This window comes from Xenopus laevis, chromosome 2S, assembly GCF_017654675.1.
Source record: "Xenopus laevis strain J_2021 chromosome 2S, Xenopus_laevis_v10.1, whole genome shotgun sequence".
Classification (NCBI taxonomy): domain Eukaryota; kingdom Metazoa; phylum Chordata; class Amphibia; order Anura; family Pipidae; genus Xenopus; species Xenopus laevis.
Window position 1 is genome coordinate 19,638,149 of NC_054374.1, and position 20,788 is coordinate 19,658,936.

The window sequence follows — 20,788 nt, forward strand, 5'->3', positions numbered from 1 at the left end:
ACAACTTCCTTGACTACTTGGTGGTCATACTGGTGGGAAAATAACCAGCAGGTGGCGCTGCTGTAACAAAATCCATTCCTATTAACAGTATATGTATCCTTTAATATCTTGGACTGAAAACAAATTAAATAATGAATGTAAATTACAAAAGTGCTTAGAATAGCCCCCTCATCAATTTTACATTCACTTATTTTAAAGGTTTACTGATCCTTTAACCAAACAGCAACACGTCTGTGTCAATTGCGACACCCAGCGGCAGATGGCGGAGTTATTAATTCCTGAAATACTGACACCTTGTGGCTGATGGACAAAATAGCAAAAGTCTGTTGGAGGGATTTCCAGTAAGGATTCTGGGGAGGCTGAAGAGTAAAAGCAAAAGATTCACTGAAGGGCAATAGCTGAGCGACAGATAAACCTCCCAAACAAATGTAAAATTTCCCACAAAACAAGAGACACGTGGAAAGATGGGAAAACTGATCCACGGAGAGAGAGAGAAAATGGCTGTTGCAGTTGGGACTCATCACTTCTGCTGTGCTAAATTACACTTTTAAGAAGATCACATTACCCATAACTTTAAGTAAGCCATAGAATGGCCTATTCTATGCAACTTTTCAATTGGGCTTCATTATTTATTTTGTATAGTTTTTTAAAAAAATGATTTGCCTCTTCTGACTCGTTCCAGCTTTCAATGCCACTTGACCCCATCAAAAAACAAATGCTCTGTAAGGCTACAGATTTATTGATATTGCTACTTTTAAGTTCTGTTTGGACCCTCTCCTATTCATATTCCAGTCTCTTGTTCAAATCAATGCATGGTTGCTGGGGTAATTTGTACCCTAGCAACCAGATTGCCGAAACTGCAAACTGGAGAGTTGCTGAATAAAAAGCTAAATAAGTCAAAAACCACAAATAATAAAAAATGAAAAACGAATTGCAACTTGTCTCATAATATCACTCTCTACTTCATAGATACTTACTTACAGGTAAGTAACCCCTTTAAGGAGCTTCCATTTGCCTGTACCTTTGGGTAGGGGTCTAACTGTCAGGGGCGATTCTGCGGCTGCTGCTGCATGAGGCAGACCAAGATGCTGCCTTTCCCTCCCACTCCACGCTTAATAATCAGTGTTGGAGACAGCGCCAGATTTGCTGGGCGGGTGCCCCTAGGCTGCGCGGTTCTAGCGCCCGCCCGCACTGCCTCATGCAGGCGCAAGAGTGCCAGCGTGCAAGCGCCGGAGCACTGGGGAGCAGCACGTCCCCAGTGCTCCCCATAGAACGACTGGGCGGCATGCCGCCCCCAAAAATGTGCCGCCCTAAACTTGTCACAGGGGGTCACCATCTTGGAAAGTGTCTGTGACACTCACATGCTCAGTGGGCTCTGAGCAGCTGTTGAGAAGCTAAGCTTAGGGGTCGTCACTGAAACAATGTAGAGTAACTTTGTTAAGCAAAATGTATGGGTTTAAATCCCCCTTTTAATAAAGTGTTAACTGTTGTGTAAGAACCACTGTTACTCATAATACTTGTCCTCTAACAAGAAATGAAACCCTTTTATACCATAAATACCACTATACCAGTAAGAAACATAAAGAGTTGGGATGAGATTCTTTCTCTCTATTAAGGTGAATGGGGGATCGGTAGTGGGATTATAAATCCACATTTCTCCAATCCAATCAGTTATGTAACGACGTACTCAGAACTTCATGTTTTACTCACGGCTGGTTGGAGAGACGAGGGACAGACGAACTGCCGGCCTGATCTGATCAGTGTTTATATCATGAGAATTCATTGGCTGCCTTGGCTCATTTGCCTACCGCACACATAAACACATGACTGGAAGTTTCCATTAGGGAATATTCCAATTCTGGCAGAGGCAAAGCGGGGCTGCACTGCTGCTTGTTTGCCCATAGGCTGTTTTTTGTAACTAGAGAGTCGACCCTATTTTGTTGGTACCGGCTCTCCTACTCTTAGCAACTTTTCAGCTGGTCTTTATTTCTGTTAATGCTTTCTAAATGATTTGCCTTCTTCTTTTGCCAGTTTTCAGCTTGCAGCTATTGGGGGGTCACTGACCCCAGAAACCAAATAACTATTTCTGTGTGAGGCTGCAATTTTATTGTTACTGTTATTTATCACTTACCTTTCTGTCCAGGTCTCTCCTATCCATCTTCCTTTGTCATATATATATATATATATATAAACAAGCTGCTGTGTAGCCATGGGGGCAGCCATTCAAGCACAGGATACACAGTAGATAACAGATATGTATTACTAAAGTTTATATAAACAAGCTGCTGTGTAGCCATGGGGGCAGCCATTCAAGCACAGGATACACAGTAGATAACAGATATGTACTACTATAGTTTATATAAACAAGCTGCTGTGTAGCCATGGGGGCAGCCATTCAAGCACAGGATACACAGTAGATAACAGATATGTACTACTAAAGTTTATATAAACAAGCTGCTATGTAGCCATGGGGTCTACTACAGACAGAGCCGGGCCAACCCGGCCAGGCGCCCTAGGCAGCCTGGCGGGCCGAGGCGGCAGCTCTGGGAGTGCGCTCCAGTGCGCTGCAGTGTGCATGCGCGAAATGTGTGCGAGCATGCGCAGAAGCGCAATTACGCGGAAGATGCCAGTGCCAGTCGCGGAGAGACGGGACCGGACACGGGGTAGGCGACAGAACAGGTACGTGCCTGGCGCCCCCTCAGCTTTGCGCCCTAGGCACGTGCCTACTCTGCCTACCCCTAGTTCCGGCCCTGACTACAGAGCTTATCTGTTATCTGCTGTGTATCCTGTGCCTTTTCTCCTTTTAGCTTTGAATGGCTGCCCCCATGGCTACACAGCAGCTTGTTTATATAAACTATAGTAGAGTTTCTGAAGCAAACACATCCGTTGTACCAGTGCAGGGCAACACTAAAGTATACTGTCATTCCAGATAGCTGCTGAAATTCCAGACTGCAGAGCTGCTGAACAAAAATATAAATAATTCCAAAAATTAAAAAAAGACCTGTTGCAAACTGTTTCAGATTAACTCCATCTACATCATTTTAAAAGTTAATTTAAAGGTGAACTACGCCTTTAACCACACAACAGCTGCCATGCATCAGTTTTATAGGGAGCCTTGGAGCAGAACATCACAGCCTTTGGATTTGTTCCTAACAGCTGCATATCCCTTCCCATCACTTCCTTAGCAGCAGACAGATGATAGTACTTGCTGCCCATTGGAATGTCATAGGCAGAACAGTCCTTTACTGATAGGGAATAATACTTGTACATTACCTATTGGGAAAGAGCTTCTATTGAGCAAAATGAAGACCATTTGAACTCAGGGCTGTGACAAGGGCTTTAGCATCAGCACAATATAATTTCTTCAGCTTCTGGTAGCAGATTGTTTACTAATGGCAAGGGATGGGGGCACTATCAGCGTCGGATTTACTGGGCGGGCACCCCAAGGCTGCATGGTCCCAGCGCCCGCACAACCCCTTGCCGTCGTACAAAAGCGCCTGAGCACTGGGAAGCTGTATGTCCCCAATGCTCCCCATAGAAAGGCTGGGTGACATGCCGCCCCTAATAATCTGCCTCCCGGGCATTTGTGGCCTAGCCACAAATCTGGCCCTGAGCACTATGCTGTTGTGCCCAATGGGTGCAAAGAACATGCCTTTCACATGAATACAGAGGTGTTTGCATTTGGCAGAGCTGTATTCATGAGGGGTGGACTGAGGGAGACATGTGGGCACCCCCTTGGAGCACCAGTGGACGCAAGGCACCTGCTATGACATTAAATACAGAACTTCTTTGCCCAAGAGCACACGGTGCAGAATGCAACAAATCCCATGGGTGCAACAGGTTTAAAATGGCAATTCTTCTACACAAAGTCCCAAACAGCCCCACACAGGGCACCACTGGAAAAATGTCTGAGATCATTTCGTATGCCTTTCCCTTCAGATACGAGTTAAGAATTGTTTTTTGCCCTGCCTGTTTGAAAGGGATTAGGAAAGGGAGAAACATAATGCCATTTTTGCCAGACTGTCCTTGTTGGTGCCACCTTAGGCATCAGACCTCAGCACACCCACCCCCAAGTCCTAATGCGCACGCAAAGGAAGTGACATAATGGGAAGTGCCGTCCATGTACTTCCCATAGACAATTATACAGCAGTGCCAGGGGGAATGTCTTTCTTTTGGGGTGAAATTGAGCAAATAGGCACCCTACATGGTAAATACAGCCCTGACTATGCCTGAGATAATACATATACCATAGGTCAGAGTGGAGCATTGGGGGCCCACCGGGCCTGCAATACAAAGGACCCTCCTAGCAGTCAATGCAGACAGCAATCATACAAAAGTTATGTCCGACAAATACAAGTGACGGTCATCCACTGATATTGTCAGAAAGGCAGCACATGCAGAGATGTTATCGGTAGCTGATAGGAGGTCTGATAACCCTTGTCTTAACACAAGACACTTTTAAACAGCCAGTAACATCTCCAAATAACAGGACCCACCAAATGGAAGTGTCTGAACCCACATATTGTAGTGGTTAACAAACTGTAGGGATGGAAAGTCTAAGGGAGATACAATGCCTATCTGCATAGATACAAGAAGCTCAACCTAAAGGTTAATTAGAGTGAGATTTGGGGTGAACCCTTATTTGCTGTCCTTCTTAACCAATGGGATTACTAGAACTTACTCAACCCCAACTCATTTTAGGCCCCTCTACACTCTGAGCACAAGACATTTTATATAAATATGTAATGAATATTGTGTCTTGTCTATGAATGTCCAGCACCAGGATTTGCAGGGCTTCAAGGGCACTGACCTAATGTTGGAGCCAAAGCTGAGTTTGAGCCAAAAATGGAGAAAACTGTCCTATCAGTATGTATTGATTGGAGATTAGACCTTCAGGTGATACTTAATGGTTACCAGCCTGTAGATGACTATTTAATACTGGAGCTAAAACTACGGGTATAATGGGTATAACCTAAAGCATAGATAGCCTCAGTAGAGTTCAAGTGGTGGATCTTCCACTTGTGATTCATCTGTTTCCATGATTCCTTATAGGGACTCTTGATGCATGTGTAGATTTAGTTATTTATTTATTTATTTATAGCAGATAAAAACCACAATTTAAAGATCCCTGGTTCAGCCTAGTAACAAATTATATATGAACATGTACACTGATGTGATTTGCATCATATTTAAAGCTGTTGGGAGATGTTGAGGGTTCTAAATCACTTCAGTTGAACTACTGGGTTTGACTTCCGTAGTACTGAGTCTACTTATTGGCTGCCATTGTGCTATCACTCTGTGCCTAGGTTTCAGTAGATTAGTGTCACAACGTAGCTCGTGTTTGTTACAGAGAATGTTTTGGGGTATGGCAGGTTTGGAAACTGTTCAGTAATGCTGAAAACACCCTCCACACTGTATGCCTTCAATGATGGTCCATTAAAAAGAGAGGTATCCAGATATGAAATGTGGAACAAGGATATCTTTTCTCTGTGGTGCTGAGAGGTCTTGCCCATGGGTTTCTCATGGTTGTATATGATCAGCCTCTGCTCAGTTGAGTTGGCAGTTTGGACTTCTAAGCGTTGGAGGCCGATGATAGCCAAGTAATCTGTTGGGAGAGGCAAAGCCCCACATAACGACAACTTGAGATCACGCACAAAGGTAAAGTTGAGCAACTGGCCAAGGACGGACGTGTCCGTGAACCAGACCACCAGGTCACCGGTGTAACCGACTCTTGACAGGGTTCTGTTTCTTTGGAACAAGACGGATCTGCAGTTGCACATCAAGTTGGCCAGGCTGTACTCGCAGCTCTTGATTTCGGTGGAGCAGCTGCAGTTTCGAACGTTGTTGTCCTTGGCAAACAAAAGTGTACTGTTCTGGCTGCTTGTAAGGTTTCTGGTTAGGCCAAAGCTTAAGAAGCTGAATAAGAAGATGCGGGGGTTGCAGGACATTGAGATGCTTTTTCCAGTATGGTCAGCCTTCTGAAAGCCAGTTTCCATCGACTAGGGGCTGGAATCATTTAATATCTAGAGGGGAGATGACAAGTTTATTATTTGTACACATAATTACACTACATTAAGGCTAAGGGCACATGCAAAGTTTGCTCCACTAGTGTACTTTTATCCGTGGAGAAAAACCTACCAAGTTGCCTTCCACTGACTTAAATGGCTGCCTTTTATGCATGTTTTGATTCATCTTCATTGTAAGCAGGAGTCTTGTCCTGCTTTATGGCTGAGATTCTAGCTATCTGTATAACAGAGCATTCTGTCTCAGTGACTGCACAAATCCTATCATATCCCCATTGGAAGCAGCAATCCTGCCCTGCTTTATGGCTGAGATTCTACCTATCTGAATAACAGAGCATTCTGTCTCAGTGGCTGCACAAATCCTATCTGATCCCCACTGGAAGCAGTTGTTTTGAATAAAAGGCTAAATAACCCCCCCCCCTACACTCACAAACAAAATAAATTAAAAGCAATTGCGAAAAAAGTGAACAACCCCGTTAACAGGACTAATTAGAAAAGTGATTGACAGACGATAAATCCATAAAGCTACCGTATATAAAAAAATATGCAATTTTCTGGAAATAGGTATTAGTAATAGAAATAAATAAAAATAAAGATATTTGTGTTTAGTATTACCATGAATGCTCAAGCATTTCATGTTCAATTTCTTTCTCATGGTTAAAAATATTGCTTTCGTCCCCCATCCTTTTTTATTTCTCTAAATAATAAATAAATAATTCAGGTTTCAGAATCTGAGATTTCTCTCTTTCCTGTGTTTTTGTTTGGCTGCAACTTCAAGCACAAGGCTCACATCTGGCCACACTCTGCTGCCATCCCAGAAGCAAGCCTATAACGCTGCCTGTTGTATAAAAACAATATTAAGGTGATTACAGGAGCTGTCCTACAGACGTACTGCATCACTACATAATCCAGTACAAAGAGTATACCCAACCTGCCAGTCCCACCTGCTACTAATATACACTTCAATTATTGGCCAAAGGAACATTTTTAAATGCAAAAAGCTGATTTCATGAATTATTTTGATTTATAGCAAAAGGTACATAGTGCATGAAATAATAACTGAGATGTGGACTCACCACACAGCACATCGGCACAGCTTTCCATGTGTTTCCCAGAAGCTAAAATCCCACTCTACTTTTGAACTGCTTCTAATATTGTGTTTTTCTTCCCCTTGATCTATCTTTGGATTCCCTGCCACGCAGCAGCAGCACCAGTAGCAGGAAATGAATGTCAGAAGCTTTTGGCTGGATACATTTAGTTAAAGCAGCAGTGCCATTTGTTCTGCACCTTTTATCCTAGGAGCCCCGTGGGAACAGATCCAAGGTCCCCCCACCCCCAGAATCTCAGCCACCCAGGCAGCAGGCAGGAGCCAACAGCAGGGCAATACGTACTTATTGTACATGGGACTAATCTTTCCAAGGAAACAGCGCCTTCCAGTCTCCTAGGTTATTTTAGGAAACCAAAAGAAAATGAAATCTCTCCTTTATGAACAGAACAGCAACTTGCCCATCTGAATGGGACACTTACCATATTTATAATAAGGGTTTATCTCCTTATGAACATGTTTGAGAATAGGGCATAGCTTAATGTTTGCATAAAGCTTTTTTTGTCTTAAAGGAGAACAAAAGACTTAGGCTAGAAATGTTAAATATTGTGTTTTGGGCTTCAGTACCAGCCCAAGGTGACCAAAACCCTTTAACAGTTAAGATTGTGCATTTGAAGATGCCCCCAGTAGCCCCTGCCAGCTACCTGAGCAGTACCATTGATAGTTGAAAGATGGCCTAACAGGATCCAAGATGGCAAGCTCCTGTTGACATCTTAAAGGCTTCGATCATTACTGCAGCTCTCAGCTGTACTGTTTTACCAACTGAAATGCAGAATTCAGTTGCAGAATGTTGGGGAATCTGAATATACCCTTTCTTTGTGGATGCTATACTTTGCCAACTAAAAATTCAGGAACATTTATTATCACTCATTATGGCTACTAGCAGGGGCCACTTGTTCCTTTTGCTTGTAACTGCTCTATACTCTACTACTCTTACCTCCCAGTCCCTGCTCAGATGTTCAATGGTCTAAACAACAGCCTATAGTTTTTGGGCATTGCAAGGAACATGGCGGAGAGTCAGACTCCATCATTCTCTTGCTCAGTGAGTATCAACGTCTGAATGTTGAAGGGTTTCCCACATTTGGGAATAGGTGAAGTGCAAGAAGACCTGCCGTAGGGTGGTACAAATAGAGATTACAGCTCTGGGATAGAGGAAGAGTAATATGTAGGGCAAGATGGTAGCAGAGACACAATTTTAGGCAATTTGAGTAAATTCCTATGCAATGGATCTAGGGTAGTGCCATTATTATAGAATAGTTTGAGTGTAAATATTTTGTTATTAATAGGTATTGTGGCTGAAAGTGGTTATCCAATTCCCATGATAATAATATGGTTGTTTTGGTTACTCAAGTCTATGTATTGCTGGGTACAATAACTATGGGTGCTCAAGCAAACAGCGGATATCTGCTGGTGTAGGATCTCAAGACTTCCTATAGTTATATTTGCAAGTCAAGTGAATGTAAAGTCTATGCAATACTTCGATGTGTTTACTGCTGATTGGCTGCTCTGGTGGACTGGCAAATTGTCCCAAAGTTCTTGGAGATCTAAAGCTGCCTGTTCCTGATGTTGAGGCTGCGCTGGGACAGTGGGTTTTGGGGGGACATTCTACATTTACCCACAGCTTTCTCTAGGGCTCCTGTGAGTAAAAGGAGATAGGAGAAACAACTATCCTGTGTTTTTTTTAGTGCAGATTTCAGGCATAAGAATGATTTAGAGATTAATCACCTTAGTTACTCAGAAAAAAACCCAGCGGGGGATCCACGCATAAAGCTAATTAATGACTTCATTTAGTGCTTGGCATCCCAATGAGAGCAAACACCTCTCTATGGGAAAAGTTAGACTTTTGTTTTTCTACTATAAGTGCTCATACTGCTAGGGGAGGGTTTGCTGCTCTCTTTGGGCTGGATGTTTTCTGGGAATAAAAAAAAATCTAATTATGTTAATGACTTGCATAATTAAGAATCAGACTACAAACTGATTTATCAAAACAGGGCTAGTTTGTAGAACAGAAAGGAAATGCCGCCCTCTGCACCCAGGCCACAAGCATTGGATGGAACCCTTTGGTGGAAACCAATGATAGAAATACACAACCTACTTTATTCATGTACTAGAGCAGGAGTCCACAGATTTTTCTTCGTTCAAAGGTTGGGGAGCAACACAGCCATGAAATATGTTACTTGAGGATACCAAACAAAGACTGTGATTGACTATTTGGTAGAACATATGCACACTGGCAGCATACAGGTGGCTCTGTTTGGCAGTACAATGGCAAAACTTCCGAACCAGGAATTCAAAAATAAGCACCTGCTTTGAGGCCACTGGGAGCAACATCCAAGGGATTGGTGAGCAACATGTTGCCCCAGAGTTACTGGTTGGGGACCACTGGGCTAGAGGAACAAAATGGCAACACAAATCATGACATTTTATGAAATAAAAAATTAATGAGGAGCCTCCCCTGCACGCAATACATCACTCTGGTGGAAAGTAAAGGGCTATAAAACAGTAGGAAATATTATAAATGTATTCCAGTTTATTCCAACAGTCACTCAAACTCAGCTCTGCCAAGATATTTAATATGTTCTAGAAATTCCAGTAGCTGCAAGAACCTCATAGATGTTTTAGTTTTACGAATATCAGCCAGTAGTTCCCTGGCAGAGTGTATAAGAAAGGTATTATGTATTCGCTCACATTTTCCTCTATTTATACTATCTGTCTGTACCGGCTATGAGGAAACCTAGGGAACTGGCACTGCTGCGGCAACCATTCAGTTACCCATGCACGCAATGGCATCCACTTCTGCTCCCTTCTGGGCTCTTGTAGTTGCATTATTACACATAATGGGGGAATGTAATGAAAATTTCAAAGCTCAAAAGTCTAATAACCCACAGCAACCATTTTAATTGTAAAAAAAACAAGTATATACATATACTTTTTATATAATTTAAAAAAATATTATACACCTGTAGCACCATGTTTGCAAACAGTATGAAATAGAGCAATTGCAGGTATTACTGTTCCTTTAAATATATATTGATTCCATTCTGTCTAGTGCATCTAACCTGCATAGCAATCAGACACTGACAAATACCCCCTTTTCCCAGTGACTGGATTTTAATGGTGAGTAGGATTGTCACGTTTTCTGGAAAAAAATACCGGCCTTCCTATATATTTATCTTTTTTCCCTATTAATAACATTGGGATCAACCATCATTTTTACCGGCCAGGCAGGTAAAATACCGGCCAGGTGGCAACCCTAATGGTGAGAGAATTTAAAGGGATTCTGTCATGATTTTTATGATGTCATTTTTATTTCTAAATTGCACTGTTTTAAATTGCAACAGTGCAATACTCTACAATGTACAATTTCATTCCTGAACCAGCAAGTGTATTTTTTTTAGTTATAATATTGGTGTGTAGGTGCATCTCAGGTCATTTTGCCTGGTCATGTGTTTTCAGAAAGAGCCTGCACTTTAGGATGGAACTGCTTTCTGGCAGGCTGTTGTTTCTCCTACTCAGTGTAACTGAATGTGTAGCAGCGAGACCTGAATTTTACTATTGAGTGTTGTTCTTAGATCTACAAGGCAGATGTTATCTTGTGTGAGGGAGCTGTTATCTGGTTACCTTCCCATTGTTCTGTTGTTAGACTGCTGGGGGGTGGAGGGAGGGGGTGATATCACTCCAACTTGCAGTGCAGCAGTAAAGAGTGACTGAAGTTTATGAGAGCACAAGTCACATGACTGGGGGCAGCTGGGAAACTGACAATATGTCTAGCCCCATGTCAGATTTCAAAATTAAATATAAAAAAATCTGTTTGCTCTTTTGAGAAATGGATTTCCATGCAGAATTCTGCAGGAGCAGCACTATTAACTGATTCATTTTGGAATTTTTTTTTTTTTTCCCATGACAGTATCCCTTTAAAGAGGGGTGGTTAGATAAGCTGGGTAAGGCTGTATGGCTGAGATTCCAGACATATTTTCTCTGAGCTTTCACCTTTTTCCATACAGAGACCCCTTCCACTGCTTCTGTTACAGCATCAAGCTCCTTGGACTAAACCATATAAGTGTAGAGCAGGCACTCAACGATCAGTCTTCCCAAAAGATGTGTAAAGTTCAAAAAGGTACACATGGAGGTAGCCTTACGCATTTCATGGGAAACGAGTAAGTCATAGGATCTTTAGAGGCAACAAAACAATAACCCCCACCATCCTTGCACCCGCAGAACCAGAGACTGTCCCACAGGCTGCCAGTCTAAGCCAGGAAACAATACACAGCTTGTATTACCCCCTATAAGTGGATGCTGACACCTCAAAAACACAACTCATAGGTCTCTGTTCAATTGGGCACAGGGAAGATTGATGGGAGAGAGGGAATTGTAGATAAACCTTACAACACCTTCATTGCTCTCTCTGTTTTATGGTCTGTTATCTAATGAACTGCTCCTCTGTGCAACATTCCACTAACAGAACAGTATCCTGTAACCCCCTGCCGCTGCAAAATATGTATATATATGAGCACATAGTTAAAGATTTATTGCTGAAAGCGTACACAGCACGTAGAAATATATGGCAGAGGGGGTTCCAAGAGATGAAGACGTAAGATTCAAGGTTGTGAAGCAGTAAGGGAGGGTCTGGCAGGGACGTGTGAAGGACGTGGACAGAGTCTTGGAATAATGGGGCATGGTTGTGTGTATACGGGCAGAGCTCTACAACCAGGGATCCTGATGAACATTGGGCAAATAATTGAGGGCTACTGGGTGGGATGGCCCTGCTAATTTATTAGAATTGGGATTCCTGATGGAGTCTCCGAGGGCAGGTACACTTGTCTGTGAAACAGCACCCCCATGCAGTTGAGACTCTCTTTTGCAAAATGTATTGTTGAGGGTGGGAAGGTAAATAGTAGCAGTATTGCCCTATATCTTTTCTAGGGACATTAAGATCAAGCCATTGAAATCAGACCTCCAGAACCACCAACCCTTGGCTCATTAAATGTGTGGATCAGATTCACTTCTCATTGCTGTTGACATATCTATAATGTTGTTGCCTTTAAGAGCATCACCCTGACTCCTGTATTTAGAAATTTAAGTGGCTGTTACAGACTCATTTCCTTCATATAATTACTGTTTAATACATTCAGAATTATCTAAATGTCAAACATTTATTTTCCTGGCAAGTAACTGAGGGCAGAGCAGGCTGAAAGCAGGCCTTGACTGCCAGGTGGCACATCTCTCTCACAGGGACTGGCCCTTCCTTCTCCTAAATTCTGTACTCTCGCTTACTTGCCAAATTCACAGTACAAGTCTGAGGATTCTGAAGATGGGGGTACTTTACACTTGCACTCAAAGAAGACATAAAGCTGAGCACCCATTTATCAGGTTTCACCAAGCCATTACGATAATACCCATGGAAGTGGGAGATATTGATTTCAAAGTTTATATTTACTTTTGTGACCTTGTACATCACATTGTAATTACAAATATTGCTGTTAATAGAAGGGAGGAAGAATGGTCTGAGCAGGAGGGGTGGTGAGAAATAGGAGAAAGTATACCTGGAATAGAACTTCCTTGACACCGGCATCGGTTGCAGTCAGAACTTGCAGTGCAGGTTGTCTCAGTCAGCTCATCCAAGAGCTTGACTTAGTCCATTTATAGAGGAGAATGAGTGAGACCGGGCCATGCTGATGATCCGAGCATACCTTCCAATGTTTGCTTTGATAGATGAACATGTTTATCTTTGATTTGTTCTTCACATTCCAATGAAACACTCCCCCATTTAGGAGCTGGGAAAGTTCTACCAGCCTGAGAAATGTCTGTCTCTGACAAATTAGCCAGCCAGCTTAATTATTACTAGAGTCTGCTGGGATCTGGAGACTATTCGGCAGCTCATTTGGCCAAAGCCCCCCTCCAGCATTTGTGGTAGAGTTTTTTCAGACGCTTGATTATGTGGTTTGGGATGTGCTGCTGGGCGGCTGGAAGATAAAACAGTTCAGGACTGACTGTTGCACTCGACAGGGAAACAATACATTTGGTTTCGATCAGAATTTGATCACGCGATAGGCTGGTGTTACAACCCCACAGCACCATTAAAGAGACACACACAATTAATTAACCCAGAAGATCTGGAATCTGGAACCCAGAGATACAGCTTCACAGAACCTTTATAGCAAATGTAGTCAAATTTATTTCCCATGATTTTGTTAAACCAAAATACATTATCCCCCCCACACACACATACACAATTTCAGCAGAATTGCAGGGGGTGTTAGCCTAATACAACTGTAGCTGATGCATCAAAATATTTGCAAAATGTTCAGCTAAAGAAATTAAAGTAACAATCATGGCATTCTGCATCACAATTGCCCCTGCATGTGTTTATTGTGGTGCTGCCTGCTGGGGGCAGGCCCGGACTGGCAATCTGTAAATTCTGGCAATTGCCAGAGGGGCTGCTATAAGGTGCCATAGAAAGTCAGTATTTAGTGGGCTGGTGGGGGCTGTTTGGGCCTCTGTGTGGGCTGATTGGGCCTCTGTGTACCTGAAATGCCAGGGCCTATTTTAATTCTCAGTCCGGACCTGGCAGGGGGGATTGTGGAGTTGGCACCAACTTGAAGGTGGAGGTAGCCCTGTGTCAGTTGATAAATTTGTGCATGATTTGAGACAGGCCATGGAATGGACTCTGATTGTAACCATAGGGAATTGAAAGATGCAAGTACATTTAATGAATGCTGTCAATGTGAGCAAGGACTGCTTTGTGCAAATAAACCATTTTCAAAGCAATATAGTTTTTTTAGTAGTATGTGCAATTGGGTAGTCCTTACTAGAAAACTGCCATTTAAAAAAAAAATCCAACCTGATCTGTTGCTTAAGTGTTAATTTTTGGGGGTAGTTTTCCTTTAAGTAAGTGGAGTGATGATGCAAGTGGAAGGACCGTTTATATAAGTGGGTGGGGTCATCCTTGAGCAGAAGTATTTAATGAATCAGGGGTTAAATGAGCAGGCCACAGGCAGAACAAGAGAGTTACTTTGGCAGGTGTTTTACCAGGCCAGGTTATTTATTAACATGTATTTATATAGCGCCAACATATTGCGTAGCACTGTGCAACCGTAGGAGATGGTTTGTAAGGTCACTACTGTGGGTGAATAAAAGGGTTAACTTCCCCTACTGATATTTAACCTATTCCCTGTAGAAGAGAGGTTTGCCTATATGCCTGGGTAATGTCAGACCGGCCCACTGGGATACCAGGAAAACTCCCAGTGGGCCCTCTTGCTTCTAACCATTTGGCCTATTTCATGGGCATACCCTATTTCTTGATAGGAAAAAAGTGCCTTAAGAATGGAGCAATAGAGTAAGTAGATATAAAAGAGAATAATGGAATAATACAGTAAGTAGATATAAAAGAGAATAAAGAGGTTGAGTAAGGAGAGGAGGAATAATAGTTTGGAAAGTGGGCCCACATTCCAAGGTTTTCCGGATGGCCTACAGTTTAAGGTTTTCTAGTGGGTCCACGGTCTAAGGTTTTCTGGTGAGCCACTGGCATCCAAGTCTGACACTGAGCCTGGGGTAGTATGATTAGTTCCTTTTCTTAGTGTATATAATGGGAAGGAGCACATGACTCATCCTCTTTGGACTCCCCCTAGTAACAGGGTGGATGAGCTGAGGAGCCTGGATGAGAAGGCCCCATTGCCAAGCTTTGAGCCCTAAGGTGACCTAAGAACCTTAGTGAATTCGGGGAACTGAAACCCCAATAGCACACTCATAGGAGTTGTGTGTTAGGCCAATTTAGCAAGATTAGTATTTTGCGCCACAGAGGAGTAGCAGTGTGCACTTAGTGCTCCCCATTCGACACCAATCTAAGTGTAGGAACCACAACTGGAGGTAGGGTTGCCTGGCCAGTAAATATGATGCTTGAGCCTAACGTTATTAATAGGAAAAAAAGATAATTATACAGGAAGACCGGTATTTTTTTCCAGAAAAGGTGGCAACCCTAGTTGGAGGGGAACTCAGGCTGCCTGTGGTCACTGGAGGGGATCCATGACACTGATGTGCTCCTGAGTGGTGAAGCTATTCCTTTTCAGTTTTTGTCTCCTGTCTGTTAAATAAATCACCTGTTATTTCATCTATAAAATGTCATTTTCCAAACTTTCCAACAAATGAATTGAGCTGTATGAGACGAGAATTTAAGGGTTATGTTTTACGGATCAATTTATTAACACTAGTCACTTTATTAATTTATTGAAGCACATGCACTTTCGATACCGCACTAATTCATTGTGGATCATTCATTCTCACTAGCACCAGCTACTATTTAATTAAGGATTGAAGTCCAATTAATTGCTTAGATAATTGATCCCTTGCACTTTAGATACCTCTATTGGTTGAAGGAGGTTTAATTAATTAATTGCACTATTCATCTAATTTTTGTAACATAGAGAACCATTGGTTGTTTTTTGTGGGGACATATCATTAATATATACAGTAGATACAATTTGTAATTAAGAGTTTAATAATACAGCACCAATAAATGTAAAATTTAACCCTAACAAGGGATTTATAATTTAACTAATTGGTTAATAAGGGGTTCTTTTTCTATCCTTGATATACAAACTACCATGAAATAAGTGACCTTTGTATTTGTAACTATAAACAGTAGGTAATGTTTAGCCTCATAAAGTTATTTTGGAATGAAATTATGTGCCCTCTGTGTGCTTTTTTTTTTAGGTGCCTATTACCATAATAAAAACTTGTCAGGCAGTTTCAATGTTTGATCCCCTCCGAAGATGAAATGATTATAAAATTCTGGGATAACAGTGTCCCCTTATGGCGAGAGAATAATCATGGACGCCAACAAGGTTTGAAGATGGTATTTTTAGATGATGGTACTGAAGTTTCAAAAACACATGTACATTTAAATAGTAACATCCTTTAGGGCATTTTAATTGAATCCCTTGAACTTTATGGGAAGCCTCGACTTCCCCTTTAAAGTGATACTGTCATCGGAAAACATGTTTTTTTCAAAATACATCAGTTAATAGTGCTGCTCCGGCAGACTTCTGCACTGAAATCCATTTCTCAAAAGAGCAAACATATTTTTTTATATTCAATTTTGAAATCTGACATGGGGCTAAATATATTGTCAGTTTCAAATCTGCCCCAGTAATGTGACTTGTACCTACACTTTAGGATGGAACTGCTTTCTGGCAGGCTGTTATTTCTCCTACTTAATGTAACTGAATCAGTCTCAGTGGGACTTGGCTTTTACTATTGAGTGTTGTTTTTAGATCTACCAGGCAGCTGTTATCTTGTTTTAGGGAGCTGTTACCTGGTTACCTTCCCATTGTTCTTTTGTAAGGCTGCTGGGGGGGAGGTTGATATCACTCCCTTACAGCAGTAAAGAGTGACTAAAGTTTATCAGAGCACAAGTCACGTGACTGGGGCAGCTGGAAAACTGACAATATATCTAGCCCCATGTCAGATTTTAAAATTGAATATAAAAAAAATCTGTTTGCTTTTTTAAAAAATTGATTTCAGTGCAGAATTCTGCTGGAGCAGCACTATTATCAGATGTGTTTTGAAAAAAACATGTGTTCCCATAACAGTATCCCTTTAAATTGGCAGCTTCCTACATGCCACTCTAGCCTGCCCCTTGTAAGTGCTGCCAAATGCAGGCAGTACTGTAATGTTCCTATTGTGGAGCACATGCCCGTGTTCTCGCACAGTGGGCAGAATGCAAAGGGTACATAACAGGGTTCTTGTTTTTTGCACTTCGCACCCTGCCCCCTCTTTAAATGAGCCCTGTTGTCTTAAAAGTCACCCGGCTATAGCATTTACCATGCAATTGCCAAGCAGTTCTGTAAGTGCTGACTAAATACTGTATACAGCTGATACAGGTGTGGGACCTGTTATCCAGAATGCCCGGGACCTGGAGTTTTCTGGATATTGGATCTTTCCGTGATTTGGATCTTCATACCTTAAGTCTACTAAAAAATCATATAAACATATTAGGCTGGTTTTGCTTCCAATAAGGATTAATTACATATTAGTTTGGATCAAGGACAAGCTATTGTTTTATTATTACAGAGATAAAGGAAATTATTTTATAAAAATTTGGATTATTTCATTATAATGGAGTCTATGGGAGACAGTTTTTCCAAAATTCAGAGCTTTCTGGATAACGTTTTCCAGATAACGGATCCCATACATCACTGGACCTGATGGCAGATTTTACCCCAACCCCCTTATGTAATTACCCAACTTTTGCTTAATAAAGGGGAACTGGAAAGCAAACAACAAGATAATAATACCATCAATTCTAAATATTCCACTCAATCGCTAAATGCCATTTAAAGTGACACCTTCCCTCCTTCTTTGGCTGTGAACGAACCACTAAGTCTGTATTTATTGAAAGGTTTCTTGGGCCCGACGGAGAATCTGTGCTAAAATGATACGAGAGGAGAGGCGTGTGGGAAACTGCAGGAACACAATGGCGCTAATCCTCTGAAGTTTGTTTGCAGTCTCTTAAAATAACGATTGGGGAAGGAAAAGGATCATTATTTGCAGGAACAAGTGAGGGGAAACCTTCAGCCTTTTTTCTACATACCTCCCAACATTTGTAAAATGGAAAGAGGGTCAAAAAGATCTGCCTCACTAAGCGTGTTGAAAAGGTTTGACCATGCCAAATTTTATGACCACACCCCCTAATTACCATGTAATTCTTAGAAAATTTGGTAGGTTATGCAGGGCCGTGCCGACAGGGACGCCCTAGGTATCGGGTCAACTATCCAACCCCCCCTGTGTGCGCGCATTCACGCTCGGGATTACCCGCATGTGCGAGTGCGCATGCTCCATAGGAAGACAGTGGAGGGAGGAAGGGGTGTGACAGAAGGAGGGAAGAGGAGAGGGGAGAGCCAGTGCCGGGCATCAAAGGCAACATGGGCGACTACATCACCCCCTTCTGATATGCGTGCGCACACAGGCATGCGTGTACACGTGCAGACAAGCACACAACTTGATGCAGTGCGTGTGTGCGCGCATGCGCAGAACAGTGTGCGTCCAAGATTGGATTGATGCCTAGGGGCAAGGAAGCAGAAGAGGTACGGCGCCTGGCGCCCCATCACCGTTGTGCCCTAGGCACGTGCCTCTTCTGCCTACCCCTAGTTCCAGTCCTGTGGTTATGAAAGTTTGAACACATTTGTGGGAGTTTTAGAGACATGTTATAGGTGTTATAACAGTTTTGCTAATGAAAGGAACAGTAACACCAAAAAATTTGAGGTGTTTAAAAGGAAACACAATGTAGTGTTGTCCTGCATTGGTAAAACAGGTGTGTTTGTTTCAGAAACACTACTATGGTTTATATAAACAAGCAGGGTCGGATTGGGCCGGCGTGACACCGGCAAAAAACCTGGTGGACCCCCGGCTCTTGTGGGCCCCACCGGGCCAGATTTGCAACGAAAGATAAAAACATTTACGCATGTGCCTGCACGCGGTGCACTGGCGAATGTGCATACATGCTGTGCAGTTGCAGCAGGGGGGAGGGGGGTGCCGGACCCCCCAGTCCGAACCTGTAAACAAGCTGCTGTAAAGCCATTGGGCAGTCATTCAAGCAAAGGATACTCAATAGATAACAGATAAGTACTACTATAGTTTATATAAACAAGCTGCTGGGTAGCCATGGGGGCAGCCATTCAAGCACAGGATACACAGTAGATAACAGATAAGTACTACTATAGTTTATGTAAACAAGTTGCTGTGTAGCCATGGGGGCAGCCATTCAAGCACAGGATACACAGTAGATAACAGATAAGTACTACTATAGTTTATATAAACAAGCTGCTGTGTAGCCATGGGGCAACCATTCAAGCACAGCATACGCAGTAGATAACAGATAAGTACTACTATAGTTTATATAAACAAGCTGCTGTGTAGCCATGGGGGCAGCCATTCAAGCACAGGATACACAGTAGGTAACAGATAAGTACTGCTATAGTTTATGTAAACAAGTTGCTGTGTAGCCATGGGGGCAGCCATTGAAGCACAGAATACACAGTAGATAAGCTCTCTCTGAAGAATTCCATGGGGTGGTTCTTATATCCATAGAGTGGTGGGCAGCTGACTGACAGCACTAATGACCTATAATAGACAAAGCATGAGCTGGGGGCCACTCCCTGAGGTCTCAGTACCTTGTACATTTTTGTAAAATAACATTTCCCTCAGGTTCTTATTTTGATTTATTGGCGCTGCTTGCCTAATCATCCCCATAGTTGTGTAACTCCAGACTAACGGCTTAATGGACTGTGTCTTGGAACATCTCAAAACATTCCTTAAAAAGATTTATCTCCGACAGAATTTGGATCAAATCAAGCCTGATCTTGGCTTTCCAAAGCATATTGTTTGCTCCATGTTAAAGATACGAGAACATTTACACCTATCCTGTGTGTGTGGTTATCTGAGGGCTCATTGTGGTTTTTTTAACTGCCATTTGGGCATGAAACACGTAAGGCCATGTGGAGTTAGTATATATTTTTTATTATGTTATAATATGATAGTTTTTTTTATAACTTTTTAGGAATACAGAAGGTTTCTGTAGTTTATACAGATATCAAGGGCCTAGTCAGGCTTTGAACATACCTCCCAACTGTCCCGTTTTTCATGGTCCCGATTTTGACAGCTCGACCCACAGTCCCGACTTTCTCTTTGATCTCCTGCACTGAACAGCCAGAAAAAGATACTAAAACTTAATTGGTTTCATTAGCAAAACTGTAATAACACATAAAAAGCACAGAAATGGGTTCAGACTTTCATAAACTGCCACATTTTGTAAAATGAACATGGTAATTAAGAAACATGGTGCTGCGTGGCAAATCTTTTTGTCCCTCTTTCTATTTCCAAAATGTTGAGAAGGTATGCTATGTAAGTTATCCTTATGGGACAGATACCGGGTCAGACTGGGGCATCCAGGGTCCACTGGGGCTGTGACTTCAAGGGCACTCCTAGACAACTCAAGGGCTCATGCCCCAGCCTCCTCCATTCCTCCCCTCACATGTGCGTGCATCAGAATTTTACCCTTTGCCTTCTCCTCCTTAACTTTCTGTTTGATATTCCCAGTGGGGGAGCAGGCCTGGGCCCAGTCCAACATTAGACATATGGGCCCCATAGGCAAGGATAATTTTTGTAATTGGTACAGCTAAATAAATACATTTTCTACATGGATGGATTCCTTCATAGTATCTCAGTCCCAGTTCCATGTGCAATACCCCAAGATATATACAGTGCCAATTACATACACCCCAGAGCACATGGCAGCCCTTGAATACATGGCAAATAAATATAGTATCAGTTCAATTATAAATAACCTGCAATGGCTTATGTTAGGTTCTTCCACATGGATTTCCTTCAGTATCTCCTTCCCATACACATACAGGTAGGTTCACTAGCTCCGGATAATATTGACCCTATTGTATGTGTGTGTTTGTGTGATAGGGCCCTTAGAGGTAAGCTCCACTGGAGTAGTGGGTGGTAAACAATCTCTGTACAGCGCTGGGGAATATGTAAGCGCTATACAGTATACATAAAGAACAGTTTTAATTCAGGCTGTGCACTTAAATCAGTTTGCTGTTGGCACAATGTCTCTGGAACTTGGTGGGAGAGGGAAACGGTTAATTGTTAACCAAAG

At 42.3% G+C, this 20,788-nt stretch overlaps 1 protein-coding gene across 2 annotated transcripts; it reads right to left on the minus strand.

Annotated features, from left to right (window-relative positions):
• Positions 1-5,070: 5,070 nt before the first annotated feature.
• Positions 5,071-13,106, minus strand: c21orf62.S (chromosome 21 open reading frame 62 S homeolog). Of its 2 annotated transcripts, none has more exons than XM_018248884.2 (2): positions 12,672-13,106; positions 5,071-6,023 (listed from the first exon to the last, which is right to left on the minus strand). In XM_018248884.2, exon 2 carries the CDS (start codon positions 5,994-5,996, stop codon positions 5,310-5,312), a length of 687 nt encoding a protein of 228 aa, XP_018104373.1. In that variant the 5' UTR covers positions 5,997-6,023; positions 12,672-13,106; the 3' UTR covers positions 5,071-5,309. The 2 variants fall into 2 exon arrangements, with proteins under 2 accessions (XP_018104373.1, XP_041439346.1); XM_041583412.1 differs by lacking the exon at positions 12,672-13,106 and adding an exon at positions 7,100-7,290.
• Positions 13,107-20,788: the final 7,682 nt, after the last annotated feature.

Coding starts and splice junctions, on each gene's coding strand:
- c21orf62.S (XM_018248884.2), bottom strand. CDS start 5,996: ATGGAAACTGGCTTTCAGAAGGCTGACCATACTGGAAAAAGCATCTCA.